Here is a 24,290-nt window from a genome sequence, read left to right as displayed (position 1 = left end):
CACTTATAAGTTATAAATGTAGTGAATGTCATTTCATAAGTAATTAAAATTAAACAAATATAATTATAAAATTAGACAATTATAAAAAAATTAACTATCATAATTATAATAACGAAATCAAAGTTCAAAATTAATTTTTTTTCATATCATTTCAATTTTTATTATGTTAATCTTATAATTAAATATTTTAATAATCTTATTATATTATTAATTACTTTTGAGATAATACTTTTTTATAATATAATCATATTAGTACGAAGTGTTTATCAACTTATTCGATAATTAATTTTTATTAAAGAATTTAATTATCTTTTAAATTCTTTTATATTATTTTTTTTTCATATACAAAATTAAAATCTAATCTTATCTAATTTTAACTATTACTACACATAGTGATGTTTTTTTTCCCATGTTAATTATTATACGTAGTGATTTTTTTTATTAATGAAATAAAATTAATCAATTTTACTATATATATATATATATTGATATTCAAAACTTGTGAAATACTATTATTTATATACTTGTAATCAATAATAATTTACTATTACATGTATTTATTTTTAATCAATCTATAAAGTAAAATTAATCATACTTTAATGTAGTTAAGGTCGTTGTATGTAGTGTGTACCATATGGGATGTACAACACTCTTGTTCCTTTATAGTTGATTAAGTGCTGACTACCAGTATAATCTACTCTATGTCCCAACCTCATACGGATCGAAGCTCCGAGGAACATGTCCTCTGCCTAACCACGATTCAGACATTTCTAAGATTAAGGCAACACCACCTAAACTAAACTTGTTTCTTTGTTTCCATTCTCAGATTTGAATCCACTTAGTTCACCTCCACCACAACAACAACTGTTACAGGCTCCCATTTATTTGCTCTTTACAGTTTCTCCTGTTAGACTTATACTATAGACTTAGATCAGATTCGTTTCAACAAGGTAGTGCCACTTCAAATCGATTATTCGTTTCAACATGGCCATAGCTCGGTTAGTTCGTCAAGCAAAACGCCCTCACGGCTTGTGGGTAAAGATGACAGCTGTCACCATATTGGGTCTCTGCTTCATCTTTGTGTGGGCAGTGTTTTCTTCTTCTTCTTCATCCTCTGTCACCTTCCAAAGGGAAAGCTTTGAGGACATTGCAGAGCCCGTGGCCTCTTCTCACAGGCCACAGAAGCCGAGAGATGAATCCAAAAAGGGTGAGGCTGATAAAAAGAGTAATGGGTCTTCTTCTTCTTCTCACTCTTCTGCCACGCGTCCCCACCCCAAGAAAGAGAAGAAAAAGGTGCACAAGGAGGATAAGGAGAAAGGGAATCATCAAGGGTCAGAGGATCCTCAACCCCAACATGGCCATGAAGAGAAAGAAAAAGAGAAAGACAAGGACAAAGACAAAGAGAAGGGTGAAGAGGAAGTGGAGGTGGAGGGTGAGGAAGAGAAAGTGGATCGTGAAGTGGATGTGGATGTGGATGTAGATGGTGGCACTAGCAATGATTTAATTGAATCAGTGGATCAGGATTCTGAGATGTTGGAAGATGGGGGAATGGAGGAGTTGAGAAAAACAACCAAGGGAAAGGTTAAAGGGCCCTTGTTTGATCCGAATGCTAGCTATAGATGGAAACTGTGTAGTGTTAGAAGCAAGCATAATTACATTCCCTGCATTGATTTTGAAGTTGGTGGAGGGAAGATACCGAGCTACCGCCACACGGAGAGGAGTTGCCCGAGGACACCCCTTATGTGTTTGGTTCCTCTTCCTCATGAAGGGTATGGATCTCCGCTGCCTTGGCCTGAGAGCAAATTGAAGGTATATGAAAAAGAAGATAAGATAAGCTAAGTTTCGATTACTACTTGGTTAAGGGCTGTGTGGATATAAGTTTATAAGAGTTTTTGAGAATTTCTCTGTTGAGAATAAAAGACTTTTTCTGGGTGAGAAGCCCTCAAAAGCTTTTTTAAGTTTGTCTCCAAACATGCTAAGCTTTTGAATTGGGACAAGTATTTGATTTCTAGTTACTAAATAGCTATTATGAGTTAATAGGTGCTTATGAAGAAGTTAGATCCATTGAGTTAATAGGTGCTTATGGAGAAGTTAGATAAGGTAGTTTCTGGAAAAGTTAAGGTGCATAAGTTGATTTGAATTTGAACAAGAAGTTTGATGTTAATTCAAACTGGCCTGTAAGCTTAGTTGTGGGGTGTTATGTTCCTTTTTTTCTCATGGTCACATCTTGTGTCAGTGCAGATATTGTATAAGAATGTTGCACATCCTAAACTGGCTGCATACATAAAAAGGCATAGTTGGTTGATGGAGTCTGGAGAGTATCTTACTTTTCCCCAAAACCAATCTGTGTTCAAGGGAGGGATTCATCATTATCTTGAGTCCATTGAAGAGGTAAGTTTTCTACTAGGGTATTATGTTTGGTACCCTCTTAAGCTGTTAGCATGATTGCGGACAAACAAAATTGATGCATCTATGAAAAAATTAAGAAGAGGGGCTGCTGGAGTTTTATTTCTCAAATGTGATAAACTCAGAAATAGTTATACCTTAACGACATTAGAGATTAGCTTGTTTGTTATTTGATGATAATTTTTTTCCATTCATTATACCCTGTATACTCTGAGGAAAGAACTGTGAATTAAGGGAAATTACCAGTTATATTAGGTCTCTCCTTTTATCGCTACATGATACATATAATGTGTACAGTGCACTTCATGTAGATAGATAATTTCAATATCTAGATAGCGGTTAGTTTAGTAAGCTTGAGACTTATTTCCAAAGTCTTACGCCTTGAAAATCATGGTCTATTCATTAAGCACATCAACTATCAGCACTTTAATTTTGCATCATAAAGTTATGTCAATTATTATGGTAACATCCTGTTGCCACCAGCACTGGCTTACTGTTGCTTTATTTACTAAGGTTTGAATTTCTTCTCAAATGCAATGCTGCATTTGCTGCTCATGTTCCTATGTACCTGCAGAAACACAACCAACTGTAATGAGTCATGATCTCTTGCTTTGCAATTCTTTCATCTGAAGTGTGGAAATAAAAAAATAAATAAATTCCATTCGTTGCCAGTGGAAAGAACATTGGTTATTGATGGGATAATTTCTGTCTCCTAAACAAAATTTATTTTCTCTGGATATTCTAAGATAAGATCCAAATGTATATGTGACAATGAAATTTCTAGGATTGTCTTGTTATGGTTTGTCAAAACTATTTTCAGCACTTGGTTTTATTTGCACATTGTACATTTCGTTCATATATCCTATAATTGTACTGTGATGGTAATTTTGATGTTTGTTTATATTAACTAAAACTGCAACTTTCAACTTAACAGAATAAACATTGGTTACTATTCATTTATCTGTCATATCTTGGAAACATTTTGAAACTCATTCTGAATTTCATAGATGGTACCAGACATTGAATGGGGTAAAAATATTCGTGTTGTTCTGGACATCGGATGTATAGATTCGAGCATTGCAGCTGCTCTCCTTGATAAGGAGGTTATAACATTAACACTTGGCTTGAAGAATGACCTAGTGGACTTGGCACAAGTTGCGCTTGAGCGAGGCTTCCCAGCAGTTATTAGTCCTTTCAGTAGAAGGAGGCTTCCTTTTCCAAGCCAAGTTTTTGATGCTATACATTGTGGGGGTTGCAGCATACCTTGGCATTCCAATGGTTTGTGTTCCTGTCTATAGTTTCTTGTTTTTGGAAATAGTTTCTGCAAATTATATTTATTTTGTTAGAAGAATAAGTTGAATATCCCCAATTTTTCAGGTGGTAAGCTTCTATTAGAGATGAATCGGATTCTACGACCAGGGGGTTACTTTATTATGTCAACTAAACATGACAGCATTGAAGAAGAAGAAGGTCAGTCTCATGTTTGGTTCAAAGTGCCTCTACATGATAGCATTCTAAATTAGCATAAAATGATCATATTATATATCCTGTAATATATAAAGGTTGCATTGTGTTCCATATCATTTGTACTTAACCGTTGGAGATCAGATGCACATTGCCTTTTAGCAGAAAATATTAAAATACATTATAAGATCTGTCCATGCTTTGTGGAGATGTGAACCTTGCTCTGCATTGTAACATGACAATTGAAATGTCATGCAAGTGATAGTTACATATCTTTTCTCTTCCAGCCATGACATCATTGACGGCATCTATTTGTTGGAATGTTCTGGCACACAAAAGTGATGATGTTGGCGAAGTTGGAGTTAAAATATATCAAAAGCCTGAAGGAAATGACATTTATGAATTGAGAAGGAAGAAGATTCCACCACTTTGCAAAGAAAATGAAAATCCTGATGCAGTCTGGTATCCTACTGTAATGTTATTTTGCAATATTGATCTTCTAGTAATATGACGTTGCTTTCTACAATATTTTCCCAGTTATAGTTTTTATCGTTGAATATAAACATGCATTTATCTTCAGTATGTGAACTTAATTTTTCTGCATTACTTTATGTTAGCAGAACTTCTTTGATCTGGTAATGACAAATAATTATATATTAGTACGGCAGTGCCACCTTTGAATAGAATTGAATGTCACTTTGTTTGGTTATGTACTGTATTTATGGTTAAAATTGATCATTTGAGCTTCCAAACCAAACTGGGGAAAGAAAAATTTTAGGCTTAATTGTACTTTTCTCACTAATCTTTCATGATTTTGCAAATTTTATTGCTCAACTTTTAAATTTATACATTTTACTACTCAACTTTTAAAATTTTGTCACCTATTAATTGATCATCTGACGCCATTAACCAACTGCTGACATGATTCTTTGACTATTGACATGACATGTATGTCACGATATCATTCACATGTCACTTCATCAATTCGCGTTAGAGATCAACATATCACATCAGCAGTTAATTGTCACACCTAAAGTTGACTAATAACGTCATTTAGTCAATTTACACGGTGGCAGAAAGTGCAATTAGACCAGAAAATTATGATTGAAGTGTATTGTGTTGATGCTTGGGATACCTTCAAACCAAAATCGTCATTTATGCTATGTTATTATTATTGTGGGTGAATCAGTTTGTTTACTGCATTTAACAGCTTTAGTTCATCACATAGTTTGACTTATTTATAATAAGCTTAATCTTAATTATTAATTGGTAACTTTTGTATATTCTTTGAATAGGTATGTTCCCATGAAGACTTGTTTGCACACCATTCCATTAGGAATTGAACAACACGGGGCAGAGTGGCCTGAGGAATGGCCCAAAAGGCTCGAAACTTATCCTGATTGGGTGAACAACAAAGAGAAAGTGGTTGCAGACACCAACCACTGGAATGCTATTGTTAACAAGTCATATCTTAATGGACTGGGCATTAATTGGACAAGTATCCGGAATGTAATGGACATGAAATCCATCTACGGCGGGTATGCCAGAAAACCAACTTGGAACCTGTTTGAATAAACTTGTCTATAGCCACTTATAGAGAAGAAAATAGAAAATAAAATAAAATAAATTTTTCCATAAGTTAAAACTAGCTTTTACTTAAATTAAAAATATTTTGAAGAAACCAATATAAAAGAACTTTTACAAATTAATTTAGGTATAAGCTAATTTCATTTTTCCTTCTTATTTTTATCTGTTATTACAAATAGCGAATATTGAGAAGTTTATCTAAACAGACTTTTCATTTTAGACTCAGATTTGAAAGTCTTTGTAGAGCTTGTAATGTAGATATCATGGATAAGTTTGTTGCTGCAATTTTCTCTGATACATATTTAATTCACATGTGATATTTGGTCATGGCATGATTTCCAACACATTAGGAACACTGGTAAAATTAAATTTATAATTCTCCTGTGGAAATGCAGATTGGCTGCAGCTCTCTCTCAACAAAAGGTCTGGGTGATGAATGTTGTACCTGTTCATGCACCGGATACGCTTCCCATCATTTTTGAACGTGGGCTTATCGGTATATATCATGATTGGTGCGAGTCATTTGGCACTTATCCAAGAACATATGACCTTTTGCACGCTGATCATTTGTTCTCTCGGCTCAAAAACAGGTACCAGTGGACAATTTCTTACATTGGTCAATATATATACATGGTATTAAATGGTTAGGATCTTGACCAATGATGTCTAACTCAGTTGTGAGTCTTGATACTAAGTTTGATTGCGATGGATAAAACAATGGTTACTTCTTGTGAATTTTAGTGAAATTAGAATTATATAAAATCTGTTTAGATAGAAGTTTAGCAGAGCCCCTTAAGAGCTTCTATATTGAAAATAAAGAACATTTTCTACTAAACAATGCTTTCAGAAGTATTTTTAGCTTGTATTCAAACAGGTTAATAGTACATTTGAAAAATGTTAACCACATTTTTTCTAACGCATTTTGCATTTAGTTGAAATTTATTAAAAATCACATAATTGTATGAATCTCATTCCTTATTTAACAAGTTTCATTCGTGATTTTGTACTTTTTGATAAATCTTATTCCATAATAGATAGTGAGTTGATAGTACTCTCGGTTACGTTTGAGTGGTTCTATACATGGTAAATATCACAAATATTGGGCTCTAAAACTTGCTCGAGCTAGGTGAGACTTGTGTGTTGTGATGAAATTGCTTGCATGTTCTTGAAACAATTATTTTGCAGGTGCAAGCAGCCTGTGACCATTGTTGTTGAGATGGACCGTATATTACGACCGGGAGGTTGGACAATTATACGTGACAAAGTTGAGATTCTAAATCCGTTGGAGGAAATATTGAGAAGCATGCAGTGGGAGATTAGGATGACTTTTGCTCAAGATAAGGAGGGTATTCTATGTGCACAGAAAACTACGTGGAGGCCTTAGGTCTCGTATATGCAATTTTCTTCTTGTATAATCTCAACCACAGGTGCCCATATAATTTCCATACCCATTGTTCTTCATTCAACGTGAAATGATATATATGGAGGCGTTTTTATAGGAATCCTTTATCTAACAAATCCATCAATCATCGATTTTTATTTTTAGTCAGTCCTCCTTTTAGTTCATTTTATAACTAATATGGACTCTAAGTTACATTCCAATTAAAAACTAAGTACTTATTCAACAGTTCTTATCATTCAAATCTTATTTCATAAATATGGCTAATCTTATTAGAATAAACTTATTAAAAAGTAATTTATTAAAATCAGTTAAAAATAGCTTCTTCAGAAGTTTAAATGAGTTATGTAAGCTCTTTCAAACATCCCTTACATTTGCTCAAAATTGATTGATTTTTTTTAATTATTAGAATTAAGTTTTTACGGTAATTTTTCCTTTTTCCAAGAGGCTACAACATCTAAATTTTATATATCCTTTTAACTCAAATAATTTAAAGTTTCTTGGTTAAGAACTAATCTTCCAAAGCATCATGATTGATTTAAAGGGTTGATCTTTTTCTAATAAATTTTTTGTACATATTAAATAAAGATTGAATCTCAAACTACATGTTTGAGAGATAATATGGAAGGTTATCTATTAATCATGTTACACTTAGTGTGTATATATGTATGTATAATGAGAGATTCATTTATTTCAGGAATAAATTTTTATCTAACTTACTCTATTCAATAAGTTATGTTCTATACTAAATTTTAACAATTTAATCGTTAAATTAAAGTTTTATAATATATAAATCAATTTTATAATTTTCTTTTAAAATTTAAAAATTATTTAATATTTTATTTCATTAATTTAAATTGATGTATAAAATATTTTTATTATTATTCATTAATTTAAATTTAAATCAACAAATATTGACTGATTAAAGTAATGATTAAGTACCATGCGTTTTAAAAACAATCTATTTAATAAAAATTTATGTTGGTCTCATCATATGCAAAATTTCATATAATATTTAACTTAGTTGGAAAGGCAATGTTTAGATATATAATAGTCACTCTTTCTTGTAATTATTTTATTAATATAAAGTATTCATAAACCTTATTGATGAGATATCTAATCATCGTTATAAAATTTGTTTAACTATTTTTAACATAATTTCTCTTCCTAATCACATTTTTTTTAATGTTAAGTATTATTGAATACAATAAATTGAAATGAATTAGTGAAATGAAATGTAATAAGATAATATAAAAATATTATTTAAATATTTTTATAACAAAAATTAAAGAATAATTTAATCCTAAAAAAATTAAGATAAAATGCAACCAATTTTATTTCTTCCAAATTCTTATTTTATTCTCAACAATACAAACAACATAAAATTAATTTGCATAAAGAGAAGTCAATAACAAAAGAACCGGGCCTGCAACTTTAAACCCCGGCCCATAAACTGCGCTGAGTCTTCTTCCTCTCGCTGGTTCCTCCGATGGTGTTTGCCGCCACAATCAGCTCCTCGAAGAGATCAATGAACCAAACATGACCGATGCACCCTTCACTTCACTCCCATTTTCGAATAACACCTAACACATAGTTAGTTACTATTACTATTTACCACACTCTCTCACACACACGCACACACGTACACAATCTCCATTTTCAACTGCAACAATGTCGATATCAACGTCACTATCCTCAGTCCCCGCTCGTCTCACACTCCTCGCTCTCTTCTCCGCCACCACCTTCTACTGCCTCTACAAATCTCGCCGCCTCAGACTCCTTAAACACAAACTCTACCCCAACCCTAACCCTAACCCTAACCCTAAGATCCTCTTTCTCTCCGAAACCGGCACCGCCAAATCCCTCGCCCGCCGCCTCCACCGCCTCCTCGCCTCCAACGGCGTCGCATTCGACGTCGTTGATTGCCAACACTACGAGCCCGAGGACCTCCCCAAGGAAACGCTCATCCTCCTCGTCGCCTCCACGTGGCAGGACGGCGCTCCCCCCGCCGCCTCCCGCTTCTTCGCCACGTGGCTCGCTGACGCCGCCGCCGACTTCCGCGCCGGCTCCCTCCTCCTCTCGCGCTGCCGCTTCGCCGTCTTCGGCGTCGGCAGCCGCTCCTACGGCGACTCCTTCAACGCCGTCGCCAGAGGGCTCGCCAAGCACCTGAGGGCCCTCGGCGCTGCTGAGGTGGTTCCGCTTTGCGAAGGCGACGTCGACGGTGGTGACGTGGACGCGGTTTTCGATCGGTGGTGTGCCAAGGTGGTTGAGGTTTTGAAAGGCGGTGGTGGTGATGATGTTGCCGCCGTGGAATATGGCGACGTTTCGAGTTCCGAGGAGGATTCTGATGGGGAGAGTGAGATCGTTGATCTTGAGGACATTGCTGGTAAAGCTCCTTCGCGGAAGTCGGTGGCTAATGGGGAGGAGAGTAATGGGAAATTGAATGGGAAAAAAGAAATGGTGACTCCGGTGATTCGAGCAAATTTACAGAAGCAGGTATATAATGTGGTTAATGTGATATTGTCACGTTGCAGTTTGTGTAATTCGTGCGTGGTTTGCATGAGTTGGCGTTGCCATGTTTGGCTGACGGAAAAAAAAAATGAGGCATTCCGTTGGATTGTAGTTTTTTTATGTTGCTTGATTAGTGATGTTTTAATTGCATGTCTGATTGAACTTTGGTAGATGGGAATTAGGGTTTAGGTTATTTTTCTTTAATTGGCTTTCTACGTGGATTACCAATTTGCAGGGGTATAAAATTATTGGATCGCATAGTGGTGTCAAGCTTTGTAGATGGACCAAGGCGCAGCTTCGAGGGCGAGGTGGTTGTTATAAGCACTCGTTTTATGGAATTGAGAGCCACAGGTATTGGCAATTTGACATACTGTTTACTTTTTGTTACGTGTCTAGTTATGTTTCATGCTACAGCGCTTTCGTTATCTTTTAGCTGGTAACTCTAGGAGTCTGGTTGTTTGAATTTGTTACCATATTCATGATTGCCTACTGAATCTTAAGATGAAGCTCATTAATTATAATCATATGACACATTGAACCAGTGATGGTGTGAAATTCTCGATGTTGGAGGGTCTAAATTAAATTTCATAAAATGAAAAAGTACTGAATGGGTCAGGAAGAGAAAAGAAAGAGGGTGTGTCACCTTTGTTTGAAGATAACTTTGGGTTTGCAATATAATGATTTAAGCTTTTGAAAAGTGTGGTGGACTTGTCATTGCCACCCATCATCTGAAATTTGGCTATACTGTGGTTTGCTTTATCCTGGCCGTGGGTTTTAGTTGCGCTTTTTTGTGCTCATCAAAAAGTGGATTTATCATTTGTTTTATATGCCAGCCACCAAATTCATATGCTAATATTTGGGTCGAACAGATGCATGGAGGCAACCCCTAGTTTGGCATGCGCAAATAAATGTGTTTTCTGCTGGAGGCATCACACAAATCCAGTAGGGAAAAGTTGGCAGTGGGAGATGGATGATCCAATAGAGATTATAAATACTGCAATAGACCTGCATACAAATATGATTAAACAGATGAAAGGAGTTCCTGGTAAGTTTATGTTTCTATGCTGCAATTGTTTTGAAGTATAAGGCTATTGTCAGATCAATGGACCTACATAGGTCAATAAAGAAGCAGCTAATGTAGCCTTTGATATCTTGTGTACTACCAGTCACCATGCTCTCATTGAAAGGATTGGGTACATTAAGGGTGTGTTATGGTGAAGGAGTTTAGAGGGAAATAGAAGAGAGGGTAAAGTTTTCATTTCAAGTAAATTTTGTCTTGTTTGAAAACTTCTTTTCTAAATGGGAGGGTAAAGTTTTCATGTAACCTTTCAATCAACCCTTAGGAGCATTTTTTATCTCCCAATTCTAAAGCGGAAATTTAATTGTCCCTCTATTTTCGTTCAAACCTGTCCATTTAAACCATGCCCTCAATCAAAACTTAAATTATTATCTGGTTGGGAAAAAAAAGAATTTTCAATTTTGATGTTTTATTTAATGATTGTATTGTGATGTGAACACTGTCTTCAATCTAGATAGCACTATCTAATGCCTGTGCATTTGTATGGTAGCATGGCCCATTTGGACTTAATAATTTCCATACTTCTGTTCACTAAGTAATTTAATAGATAAAAGACAGAAAATTGGGCACAAGTACCCTGTTATCTATCCATTATGACAGATACTGGGTAGAGCAGTCCAACCCTGCCGCACATCATTGTGTTGTCTAATTAATCTCTAAATTGGCAAATTTAACTCTTTCTATAGGAGTCACCTTGGAGCGATTAAATGAAGGTCTCTCACCACGTCATTGTGCATTATCTCTTGTTGGTGAACCTATTATGTATCCAGAGATAAATGCACTTGTGGATGAACTGCACAAAAGGAGAATTTCCACTTTTCTGGTTACAAATGCACAATTTCCAGATAAAATTAAGTCACTGAAACCCATCACCCAGGTTTTGTGGCTTTCTGAGTTTCCAAATCAAGCACATGTTGGTTATGTTTATACTAGCCAAACTTAAATATTTTTGTTTTCCTCTTTCAGTTATATGTCAGTGTAGATGCTGCAACAAAGGACTCTTTGAAGGCCATTGATAGACCACTCTTTGGAGATTTCTGGGAGCGATTCATTGTAAGTATTTTCCCATTCTGAGTGAAAATTTACAAGTTCCCTTTCATAGTAGAATGAAATTGAGTTTTAAGAAGTGTGTTAAGATCAAGGTTATCAATAAGGTTATACGGCGATGGCGGCAAGGACCTTTAAGTGCCATATTGCCATGGTGGATGCCATGGCGGTCTATGGCGGACAAAAAAAAAAAATATATATATATATATATATATAATATGATGCAAAAACAGAAAAATAACAAACACATATTAAAACCAACAATATAACAATCTAAAATTCATGGCATTCATAATGTAGTGATAGTCATCATAAAGAAACATAAATTCCTAACCAACAAAAGGATTAAATGGCAACGGCGATGGAAGAAAGTCCTATCGGAGGTGACGGTGGTGCGCGCGGAGGTGACGGTGGCTCGCGGGGAGGTTAGGGTGGCGTGCGGGGATGTTAGGGTGGCACGGCAATGGTGCACGCGGAGGGGGAGAAGAAAGTCACGTCGTACGTTATGGTGGCGGCAGCATCAGAGGCGATGGTGGCAGGCGGAGGCGACGGTGGCAAGGGGTCTTGTTGGAGCAGCCGCGGGTTGCACGGAAGAGAGACTATTATGTATTAGGGTTTCTGCAACCCTATTTTATGTGTTGGGTGCCCAACCCGGGAAAGAAACCCGGGCCCAAACCGAAAAAGAAAAAAAAATGGCCTAAATCAGAAAAAACAAAAAAAAAATGGCCCAAAACGGCGCCATGTCCGCCATTCACGCCATGGACCGCCATGCCTAAACCGCCATAACGGCCGTAACGGCCGCCATCTTCAAAATGGCGGATCCCCGCCATACACAGCCTAAACGGCCATAACGGATCGCAGCCACCGTCGCCATACCTTTACGTCATAACGGCTATTTAACAACACTGGTTAAGATGGAGCATAGATTATATATTTTAAAAAGAAAATCTAACTACTCCAAGCAGAAGCTTAACAAAACTACAGAAGTGCCTTTTCTGTTGTCTAAGCTTTTTAGGATCTGTAGTTCATGGATAAATAATAGACCTTTTCCCCTCCATAATTGTCAATTCTAAAGCATGGATGTCGGTGCCGGATCCCAAAAAAGAAACCGTGGGTATACTAGTAAGTGAATAGCTAATCATCATTGGATAGGTCTTAGGCTCTTAGCTATGATCATTTAAGCCTTTTCGTAAACAACCAATCAAATTTTTAACAGCTCTTCTGACATAGCAATGAAATTCCACAATAAGTGGCAAGGGCAAGTATAAATTTGTTTCTCTTTCCTTTTTGGTTGTCTTGATATGAACTCAATAGAGAATTTCTCAAAGTAGAGAGTATAAATAATATTTATAGAAATGTTAGCAACATATTCTTCCAAACACACTCATAACTATTGGCTAAAATTTATTGGGATTTACTGCAATATACAATTTTCACTCCCTCTATAATGGCCACTTCTAATTTTGTGATTTCTATAAATTACAGCTGTAGAGTAATTCAGGAAGTGTGTAGTTGACACTCCACTTTTTACAATGTAAGATGAGGGTTCACCTTTTAAGTTTTCAACTAGAAGTTGAGGATCGATTGAAATATGAATCTGACAGATAGGTTAGTAATAATTCATGAAGGAGATTATCATTTTCTACCCTTCAACTAGATGCCAAATCTAGAAATATGGCTTTTGTGGTTGTCATAGATGTTTTTTTTTCTTGTTAGAACCCCTTTTTTCATTATAAAGAATGAAATTGATTGGTTGACTTCTAGCAAGTATCAATAATAGTAGTAGTAGATACTATTTGATGACAGACAGAGAACAATTAATTTAGTTTCTTTCTTAAAAAAAAGAATTATCTATGAATTTTAAATTTCATAACTGTTTATGTGCCAGGATTCCTTGACTGCTCTAAAGCAAAAACATCAGCGAACTGTATACCGCTTGACCCTGGTGAAAGGTTGGAATACTGAAGATATTGATGCTTATTCTAAGCTCTTTAGTATAGGAGAACCTGACTTTGTTGAAATCAAGGGAGTTACGTATTGTGGCTCGTAAGTCTCCTCCTTTCTCTCTCTTTATCCCCTTTATAGTCCGGTGCTTCAGCTGGCTTTTAGTCTAATACCCACTTTTAAATGACAATGAGTTCTTTACAGGTCCACTACATCAAAATTGACAATGGAAAATGTCCCTTGGCATACTGATGTCAAAGCTTTCTCTGAGGCCCTAGCTTTAAAAAGTCAAGGAGAGTATGAAGTTGCATGTGAGCATGAGCACTCGTGTTGCGTCCTCTTAGCAAAATCTAATAAGTTCAAAATTGATGGCCAGTGGTATACCTGGATAGACTATGAAAAATTTCATGATCTGGTAGGCATCCGAATCCTACTGTTCTTTTGGACCCACTTGGATTTTGTGATTTTGTTTATGAAATTTAGCCTTGATTTATTTGCAGGTGGCATCTGGAAGAACATTTGACAGCAGAAATTACATGAGTGCCACACCATCCTGGGCCGTCTATGGATCAGAGGAAAGTGGATTTGATCCAGGACAATTGAGATACAGGAAAGAGAGACATCACAAGTCTAGCCGCAATCAATCAGGTTAGACATATAAGAGCCGTTGGCAGCCAACATTAATTTTCCTGTTGATCCTTTTTCCTCAGTGTATACCTCAGTAGGTTATACAACATCAATAGGATAGTTTTGTAATACGTGGCTTCATACATAGGTTAGTACCATTTCAGTGTATTTAAGACCTGATGTTTTCCCAATCGGCAGTTCAACAAATCATTTTATAATTCTTATTTACCCCAAATAGTACTTTGGATGTCAATGTTGAGGTTGCAGAAGCAATTTGTTTTCGTGATTGAGATTGGAAGAACATGTTTTAGCTTTTTACTGCACTAAGCATTACTTAGTGTTGCTCTGTTGTAATTTTTTAGTAAATTCTTTCAGTTGGTTTTTCTGGATAGGAGTGTTAGGTGGAAATATTATATTACAATTATACAATACAATGCAATATCATGTACCCAAGTATTTACAATTTCATTAATATTTGTTAAAAGAGTAAACATCTTTGGTCCTTGAAAGATTCTATTGACATCATTTGTCTCTTAATCTTATTTCTATACGCAAACGGTGAAATTGAAAATTTAAATTAATGTCATTATCTATTATTAAAAAACTAAAGTGATGTCAACCTCCTATGATCGAGGGTGCTGAGTTAATGCCAATTTTTGTTATTAAGGGAGTCAAATAATGTTAAAGTTTTTAGAGAATTAAATTAACTGATGTCACATGCCTTTTAGGATCAAATTGATGCCAGTCTTTATTCTTTATTTAGTGCTCCTACCATCTACTACAACTGCAATATATTATTAAAGTAAAAAATATTGGTATCACGTGCCTTTTAGGATCAAAACTCCCTTAATATGCACTGCACTTTTGGAATTGTTGGTTGAGTCATACACTCGGACTCATTGGTCACCCCTATTAATTAGTGCTACCATAATGCCTACACAATTGTACCGACATAGCGTTTTCACGCTTTTTACCTTACGTGATTTTTGTTGGTCCCATCTTGTGCTATTATTTTTTTTCATACTTTTACTCTAATTTGGCTTCACACGAGATTTTGCGAGAAGCATTATTTCTTATTTTGGTTTGCTAGTATTACTAGTCAGATTTCCCTTTTTCCCTCGAAACATGCTTTCGCACAGCGGCTACTATGTTCTGTCAATTTTCCTTAGCGGTCCCTTTCAATAATAATCCATCTGCTATCTATCTTTTGACTGAGGACAACTTTGGACCACTATAGAATCGTCTGATTTGAATCCTAATTCACATCAATCTAGATTACTTTCATAATTAGCCTCCAATATTAATTTTGTACCACATAATCATACACCCCAAAGTAAAGTAGTAAACTGAAAGTTGTTCATATAGTATAGCTTCCCTACTTTCACTTGCCTGCTCTTGAAAAATTATTGAATTGAAACATTGGAATCTAAGCAGCATGACATTGTTTTGTATATAGTAATATGTATTTGATTTATTCGTCGTTAATATGAACGGGAAAACAACAGAATGAGCCTGTGAATAAATCCCAACATCTTAATCTCAAAAATAAACTAAACTGGTAACATCTTTTAAGTTTAGATTATAAGAATAATATCTTTATCTATTAAAACATCCCAAGATTAGAAATATAATTAGCAAAATCTTAAAAACTAAATTATCCATTTTCAAGCTGTAGATATTTAGACATTTTATACACAAGTGATATGTTTAATTTTCTTAAATGAGATTTCAGATTCAGTAATTATGAATAGGAAAAAGTTCTTGTTGGAAAAATTAGTTTCTTTGTGTAGTGAATGTTGTCAACTTGAACAGGATTATGTGCAGGATTCATGTGGTCTATGTCAAAACTTCCGAGAACGAAATATGGTACTGTGTACAAACTGCAAGGAACACCGTTTCTAGGTCCCCCACAAAGTTATTTAAACCGATAGTGTCTTTGGGACAGCACTGCGTTTTGTTGGTCTCAATTAATTAACAGTTTTTAAAATCAAAATCTTTCTCCAATTGGGACAAAAGATAAATACAAATGGAGGTAAATTACAAGATTGACCTAACCAAGCATAAAACACCACTAGACTCGTATAGAAGACATGACCAAACGCACTAAAACTACAAGTTATGTCTGACAAAAATTGTGTAGTTAGCTAAAAGTTAAATAATAAATTGAAGAATGAAAAGTTGGTTTATATGTTTTATGTTGAAAGTTGTTAGGTGTAAGTTAAAAGTTGTTAAATTAGCTTTTGGAACTGTTTGGTAAAATTAATTGTTAGTAAGTGTAAAATAACATGTATGTAATAGTTTTTATTCGTATTTTGTAGACCAATATATTTTGTGACTGTAGACGCTTTTAGTTAGTTTTGAGCTTTTATTTATTTGTCTTTTATTTATTTATTTATTTATTTAAGTACCAAATAATTTATTGGAAAATAAAATAAATGGTAAAGATGGGGTAATATTTAAAATAAGTAATGTAATATCAAAGGATTTTTTTTTATCAAAATAAATAGCATAATATTAAAGGATGGGTAAAAGAGAAATTTTATTAAAATTACAAGGTTAAATAAAGTATAAAAAAGAATAATTTATAAGTTCAAATGATACTTCACGTAATGTTTCAAAAACATGTTATACACTAATTAAATAAACATTTTTTTATCTAACATTTATATTTTGTTCAAATAAACATAATAAAAGTCCTTCCAGTGGAGATGGTTCTTGAAAATCAACTCTTAGTAGCAATTCTTTATATAGCAAACGTGTATTTAGCTCCTGTATAATGAAGGATGTATTTTAGAAAATAAAGTATACTTATAGATGTTAGAAAATTAACAATAAAAAATTGTGATAAAATAACATACATGTATAATAAAATCAATAATAATAAATCACTCTTAAGAACAATTCTTATATAACAAACACATATTTAGCTCCTTTAGAATGAAGGAATATATTTTACAAGATAGTGTATAATTACAATTGTTAGAAAATCAACAATAAAAAAAATTATGATAAAATAAAATATATGTATAATAAAATAAAAAATTAATTATAATATTTACTATTAATTTTAATTAATAATTATTTATTATACTTTTTTAAGGGAAATATTCTCATTTAAGTCAAATCGAGCAAATGTATCGCTACCACAATTTTTTTTTCAACAAATATACATGGTTGGAGAGCTTTGCAATTAAAGTGAAACACGTGACGTGTTTCACTTTAATGTGTGACACATGTTTAAGTAAGATCAGGGGTTCGAATCTTGTCTTGTGTATGCAGTCGCGTTAAATCTTGGGGCTAGCTATCCCACCCTTTGAGGTGCCTCCAACGTAGCGAGGAGATTAGTCACTGCTGTCGGCGATAGATATTCCAGGAACGAAAAAAAAAAAAAAAGTGAAACACGTGAGTGCGTTACTTGCAACTTGCAACTTGAAAGTAGCAGCAACTATTTTTCGGTCCCACCAGTTTATTAATATTTCTTTGTACCAATTTTCACAGATATAGAAGTGTGCAATTATGATTTATGTAATATTTTCTTGTAAGTTATTGGTTTGAAGTAAAAAAAAAAAAATTTAAATTAAATTAAATTAAATTAAATTGTTTTAAATAATAGAAACTAATGTTTTGGGGAGAATTTGTATAAAATTATTTTTAAAACCTCACGAAAGTTGTTCCATTTAAATTATCCGGAATTAGTCAAATAAGTTATCAATTAATTGAAATAACTAAACAAACACTAAAAAATGTTACTGTATTTTATACTACGATAACCTTCATCTGGAATCTTCTAATTGTCACTGAATGGTTGACCTTCCTATATTGCGTCGGTGTCATCTATGAACAACTGGTATGTGCCTTTTATCATTCTAGGTTTATATTTTAAACTATTTAATAAAGTGAAATTGTTTTAAAACAATCTTTATTTTGGAGTTGTTAATGAGTAGTGTCATTAGTTAACGATACGACACTAGACACCAATTTAAAAAAAAAAAAATTTTCAAAATTATTTAAAGTGTGTCACGTTGCGTCAATGTGAAAGACATTATAACTAATAGTTATAATTATTATTATTATTATTATTTTTTATTCTATGTGATTGTAGTCTACAATGATGGTTTTTTTTTCTTCGTATTTGTCATTGTAGAATACAACATTTCCATCATTTAATAGCGATTTTTTTATTTATCATTGGAGATTATAACAATCCTCTCTATATATATATAAAAGATTATATATGTTTTTGTGTACATATTTTAAGATATTTTTATCTTTTATTTATTTTGATAATCACAAATCCTCTTCTTTTAATGTGAGACAATTCAATAATTTTATTTATCCAAAACGGTTTCTTTTATAATAAATTACAACTTTCTTGTAATTTTATAACTTTCACAGGAATTATATTCACAAGGTACGAAGAAGTATCTTTATTTTGCTAGTATATATATAAGGGTCATCCATTACCACAGATTATACACATTTGTAAGCTTTTTGAGATTTTGTAGCATTTGAATTATTTTTGAACACCATTTTGTCATTATTATTTATTTTTTGTAGTGTTTCTAGTATTAATTTATAATATTTTTCCTAGATAATTGAAAAAGGATATGGATTAAATTATAACTTCTATTTACATTGAAAGGATGTTTGAAGATTTTGAAGGTGTTATATATGATGAACAAAAAAGGAATGTATATTAAACAAGGTTTAACTTTAGATACCTTAAAAAAAAGGATTCATAACAAATTTTCTCTTCAAGATGATCAAGTCATAACATCTAAAAAAGACAGATTTTTAGTTCCAACACATGAAGGCAAAAAATAATCAACACTGGAATTGAGTGGCAATGATGATGTATAGTGCATGATGGAAACATTTGAGATTTTGAAGCATTTAAATAATTTTTGAACACCATTTTGTCATTATTATTTATCTTTTGTAGTGTTTCTAGTATTAATTTATAATAGTTTTCCTAGATAATTGAAAAAGGATATGGATCAAATTATAACTTCTATTTACATTGAAAGGATATTTGAAGATTTTGAAGGTGTTACATTTTATGAACAAAAAAAGAATGTATATTAAACAAGGTTTAACTTTGGATACCTTAAAAAAAGGATTCATAACAAATTTTCTCTTCAAGATGATCAAGTCATATCATCAAAAAAATATAGATTTTTAGTTCCAACACATGAAGGCAAAAAATATTCAACAGTGGAATTGAGCGACAATGATGATGTATAGTGCATGATGGAAACATTTCGTAGTCAAACAGCTCTAGCAATAATGAAATTATATTTTGAAATTCAAGTTGAAGACTATATTAGAATCCCAATACACAATTTGACAATTTCTCTAACAATTTAACAACAATTTTAACATTCACCATTTATAACAAGAGATGAACATGAGGATGACGAGGATGATGAAAACTACTACATTTCATTATCATATGATGACTCAAATGAAGACTGTATAGATGATTGTGTGTCATTCGATAACAAAGTGGAGTCAACTGTTATTGTTCATAATCCAATGATCAAACCAGTTTCTATATGTCCATATGGGGAAGGTAATTTAAAAATCAAAATTCTTATTACTGCTTTGAATATATTGAAAAAAAAAATTATGTCATATTATTTTAATATTAATATTTATTTTTATCAAAATAGGTGGGAGTCTATTTTGGGGTAATTTACCTCACTATACTAACATCAATTAGAATCATCTAGATCAAGAAGAAATTTTGAGGATGGATGTGCCAAGTACTTTGTCAATTGGTCAAGATATGTATGTTGGGTTGGAGAATGAAAGTAAAGATGTTGTCAAAAATGCAATAAAAGCAAAATGCGATGAAAATACCTCAAACCTTTTATGTGGTTGAATTAAAAAAGAAAAAAAAAGTGGATGATGAGATATATGTTCAAATTCACATGACGATTATGGATGATACATGAGGACAATTGAGTCAAAGAAAATGAATAACTGGGAAGTGACTCAATAGGGTGGATGTCATGCTTATTTAAACATGTCCTTATCACAGAGTCATGCAAAGTTAGATTCAGAATAGATATCATCATTTAGACAAGCTAACTATTCTAATGTGTGTGTATATATATATATATGTATATATATATATATATATATGTATATATAATTTGAATTGTGAATTACTAATAGACATTATATTTAGAAATGATCAACCAAGACTCGTCAATCAAGATCACGCATTTAAGAGAAAATAACATCGCATATTGAGTATAAAATTTCATACATCAAGGCTTGGATGACAAAAGAAAAGGCAATTGTTTAAATATTTGGTGATTGGAAAGAATAATATGATTTGCTACACATGGTTTAAACACATGAAAGAAATTGTCCCAAGGTCATATTACAACTTGTTCCATGGTGAATTTATTGTTGTCAATCATCATGATCATCAATTTTGTTAATTTCATATTTATTTTGGACTTTTAAGTCATGTTGAGATACTTTTAATTACTATAAACCCTTGATACTCCAATGTTGAAAGGATTGCATCTAATCGAGTCCAAACATAATGTTGAAAGATGGATCAAGGGGATATTGAAAAAGAAATGATGCATGACATACGATGCAGATGGATGCAGTTATAGTCAAATGATAACAAATTTGTCTGAATGTGTTTACTAGGTATTGAAAGAGTGTAGAAACATTCCTATATATGCATTGGTACGGTCAATATATACCAAGTGTGCGAAGTACTTTAGTAGTCAAGGTGATAGTTCTCTAGTCAAAGTTTCTATTAGTAAAGTTTTTTGTTTTGAAATTGGTTGAGACTTTGCAAAAAAATCAAGAAAAAATTTGTTCCCACCAAGTTCATAGATACAACATTAATCAAGGCTCGAAGTTTGATGTTGATCCAGTTGAATATATATATATATATATATATAGTAATAATATATGTGTTGTTTTAAGATTTTAAAATATATATAAAATAAAACTAATAACTAAAAAATTTTATAAATCATATTTAGGTATGATATAAATATATTTTATAATGAGTTAATTTTAAATTAGTATGTTTTTTGTTTCTTCAAAATTTTTAAGTATAACATATAAGTTGTATTAAATGTGTTTTGATAAAAAAAATATATTTATTTATTATAAAATTATATTAATAACAATATAAAGATAATAAACCTGATTTCCAAAATTTTATTACAACACAATAAAACGCATCTCGATAATTTTTTATTATTTCATTTTACTTAAAAATTATTATTATTCATAAATATTATTATTTAATTTATAAAAAATAATATTTTTACAATAATTATAATAAAATAATATGAACATCATTATTATAATATTTGAGGGGTATAATAGTTTATTAAAAAAGAGAAATAAAAAATCTGGTCCATATTTTACTTATAATAGTTCTATGTAAACATATCATATTAATAATAAAGCAATCAATATACCAACCAACAATAAAATATAAAAATAATATTATATATTATATTATTGAAAAACATTAACATGCATATTAAGATGAGCTAAATTAGTTGATGAATGATCCTTGTGTAAGCCATCATGTAAATAAGTGATAATTTTTTTGACATTTAATTCAATCAGGCTAACTTTAAAAAAAATATTTATACACATAAAACATGTAATTTATATCATTATTGTTCATAAGATGAAGAGAACTACAAACAATACAATTATCTTCCTGACAACATATTGTAGGTGTTGATAATGAACTCTTTTTTATTTTTTATTTTATATTCTACTTTTTAATCCAACAACGCCTTAGATTTTGTACTTCAATGAGTAAAACATAATGTATTCGTCAATCCTAAAAAAGAACTTATGAGTATCTTATTTATATGCAATTCCTCTAGGAATAGTAGTAATTTGGCCTTTGTAAAAAAAAAAATGTAAGAATAGAAGACAAAGAAAACATACTCATCATAAACAATTAAACAAAAACAATAAACAAGCATTCGAAATGCCCACAAAGACACTCTTTAAAAAAAATTAGTGACATTCCAAATTGTGGTAAAACAAGATGATAAAAAAAAATACATGTCTCATAAGTGTCATTGGGTTGACCAATGACACTACCTATTGACTACTCCAAACTCCAAAGTAGAAAAATGTTTCTAAAGAGCACCACTTGATAAATAATTTGTAAAACTGACTCATGTTGGTCAAAAATTTAGTCTTGCTTTTAAAAAAAATCTATTTGCATCGTTACAATATTTTTATAAGTTGAGTTGTATGCATTTACTTGAGTGATAACTCCTAAAAATTACTGAGTTGACAAAATTGGACAATCCAACTTGTTTAACTCATATGCAAACTTAGTTTATAGTAAACTGGAGCAAAATTGTCCACAATCGTGAGTTTGTTGCAATTTTGTGGCTGTACAGGGTTCACTTAGAAATAGAAAATTCTAGACTTTCTAGAGATTTGTTAGGATCCCTCCTTAATTGGAGAGGTTCTAGAAAATTCTAGACTTTCTAGAGAAGTATAGAATTTTCTAGAACATTCTAGAAAATCCTAGAGAATTGTAGAATTCTCTAGAAGCTTGTGGAATAGTGTAGAACCCTCTGGAACATTCTAGAGATGTGTGGAGCCTTCCGGAACCTTATGGAAGAGTATAGAAGGATATAGAAGGGAGTAGAGATTCCTGGAATGTGTGGAGCATTCTAGATAACCAATCTCAACCCTTGATCCCCACCATTCATTTTGAAGGTGGAGTAGTATAAATAGGGGTAGGAGGCTTCATTCCTATCTATCCAAGCCAAGAGTGAATCCACTTCTTAAAGTGAGAAAGTGAGAAAAGCCTCTTTGTGAGAGAAGAGAGATAGTCTCAAGTTTGAGTGTGCCATCATAGAGTGAGTCAATTTTGTAATTACATTCTTGTAATCCTACTGTTCTTTTGAATAGTGGAAGAATCTCCATATTGGAGAATTTAACTCGTGTGCTCCCATTACTGCCTTTAATTTCTAAGTGCCTATCTTAACTTTACGAAGCGGGAAAGTCCGAGTTTTTCTCAACAGTGGTATCAAGAGCCAGGTTCATCAAAAGCTGTCATTAGCTCGTGCAGTTCAAGATGGAGGACAACGTTGCTCATGATGGAGACATGTTCAAGCTTACTGCCAATAATTATTCATATTGGAAGCCAATGATGGAGGATCATTTATACTGCAAGGATTTGCATGAGCCCATCATCTATAAAGAGAAGGTGGAAGGCAAGAGCGATGCTCAGTGGGAGCTATTGAATCGGAAGGCCGTTGCTATGATCCGTAAGTATATCGACAAATCTCTCTTTGAGCATGTTTCTACATACACAAATGCTTATGAATTATGGGCAAAACTTGAGTCCATGATTCAAAAGAAAACACCTCGTAACAAAGCCAATTTAGTTCGTCGATTGGTGAAGTTGGAGTATAAGGATGGTCATAGTATGATTGAGCACTTGAATAACTTCAAGGGGCTTGTAAATCAATTAACCAAAATTGAGATGAAGATTGATGATGAGTTGCAAGCCCTTCTACTCCTTAGTTCCTTACCGGATAGTTGGGATACGCTAGTAGTCACACTTAGTAACTCTGCTCCCGAAGGAAAGCTCACTATGGATGCTGTTAGTGATAGCCTTCTTGGAGAAGAATCGAGGAGAATGGAACGAGGTGAGTCTATCCATCCCGAGGCTAATATCATTGAAAACCGGGGAAAAAATGAGACTCGTGGACGTAGTAAGAGCCGAGATCAGTATCAATCTCGAGGTAGATCCAAATCACGCTCGAAGATTACATGCTATTACTGTGGAAGAATGGGTCATAGGAAAATGGAGTGTCGGTCTTTCAAGAGAGATCAGAAGGCAGGTACTGTCAAGCCAGGCCAAGTCATCCCAATGAAGAAGCAAAAAGAAAAGACTACCACTGCCGTAGCATCTAAAGAAGATATGTTATATATCATTGGAGAAGGTAACATCCTAAACATTGCTTATGATGATAGCTCTTGGATTGTGGATTCTGGCGCTTCCTTCCATGTTACTCCTCATGGAAGTTTCTTCTCATCCTACCAAAGTGGTGACTTTGGTACCGTTCAAATGGGAAATCAAGATAGAAGCAAGATCGTCGGGATAGGAGACATCATCCTGACAACGAGCACCGGATGTAGGCTAGTCTTGAAAGATGTGAGGCATGTCCCGGCCATGCGCCTCAATCTTATCTC

General features: G+C 33.2%; 1 protein-coding gene across 1 annotated transcript; it reads left to right on the top strand.

Annotated features, from left to right (window-relative positions):
• The first annotated feature begins 685 nt into the window (after nucleotides 1–685).
• Nucleotides 686–14,452, top strand: LOC109791886 (putative methyltransferase PMT28). Its single transcript, XM_083064188.1, has 16 exons — nucleotides 686–1,809; nucleotides 2,242–2,391; nucleotides 3,414–3,684; nucleotides 3,784–3,876; nucleotides 4,158–4,332; nucleotides 5,166–5,408; nucleotides 5,853–6,047; nucleotides 6,643–6,838; nucleotides 8,447–9,352; nucleotides 9,603–9,718; nucleotides 10,237–10,412; nucleotides 11,132–11,322; nucleotides 11,412–11,498; nucleotides 13,381–13,538; nucleotides 13,641–13,851; nucleotides 13,937–14,452. Exons 1-16 carry the CDS (start codon nucleotides 985–987, stop codon nucleotides 14,087–14,089), a joined length of 4,146 nt encoding a protein of 1,381 aa, XP_082920314.1. The 5' UTR covers nucleotides 686–984; the 3' UTR covers nucleotides 14,090–14,452.
• The last annotated feature ends 9,838 nt before the right edge of the window (nucleotides 14,453–24,290 follow it).

The sequence above is a fragment of the Cajanus cajan genome, chromosome 9 (genome assembly GCF_000230855.2).
Source record: "Cajanus cajan strain Asha chromosome 9, NIPB_CcT2T_4, whole genome shotgun sequence".
In the NCBI taxonomy this organism is placed as follows: domain Eukaryota; kingdom Viridiplantae; phylum Streptophyta; class Magnoliopsida; order Fabales; family Fabaceae; genus Cajanus; species Cajanus cajan.
This window is presented reverse-complemented; position numbering and strand designations above follow the sequence as displayed.

What these genes read in the sequence shown, in the direction of transcription:
- LOC109791886 (XM_083064188.1), top strand. Translation starts at nt 985, where the DNA reads ATGGCCATAGCTCGGTTAGTTCGTCAAGCAAAACGCCCTCACGGCTTG. An exon ending in CATACCTTGGCATTCCAATG is followed by an intron (nt 3,685 to 3,783) that starts GTTTGTGTTCCT and finishes CCAATTTTTCAG; the next exon opens with GTGGTAAGCTTCTATTAGAG. An exon ending in ATGAAATCCATCTACGGCGG is followed by an intron (nt 5,409 to 5,852) that starts GTATGCCAGAAA and finishes GTGGAAATGCAG; the next exon opens with ATTGGCTGCAGCTCTCTCTC.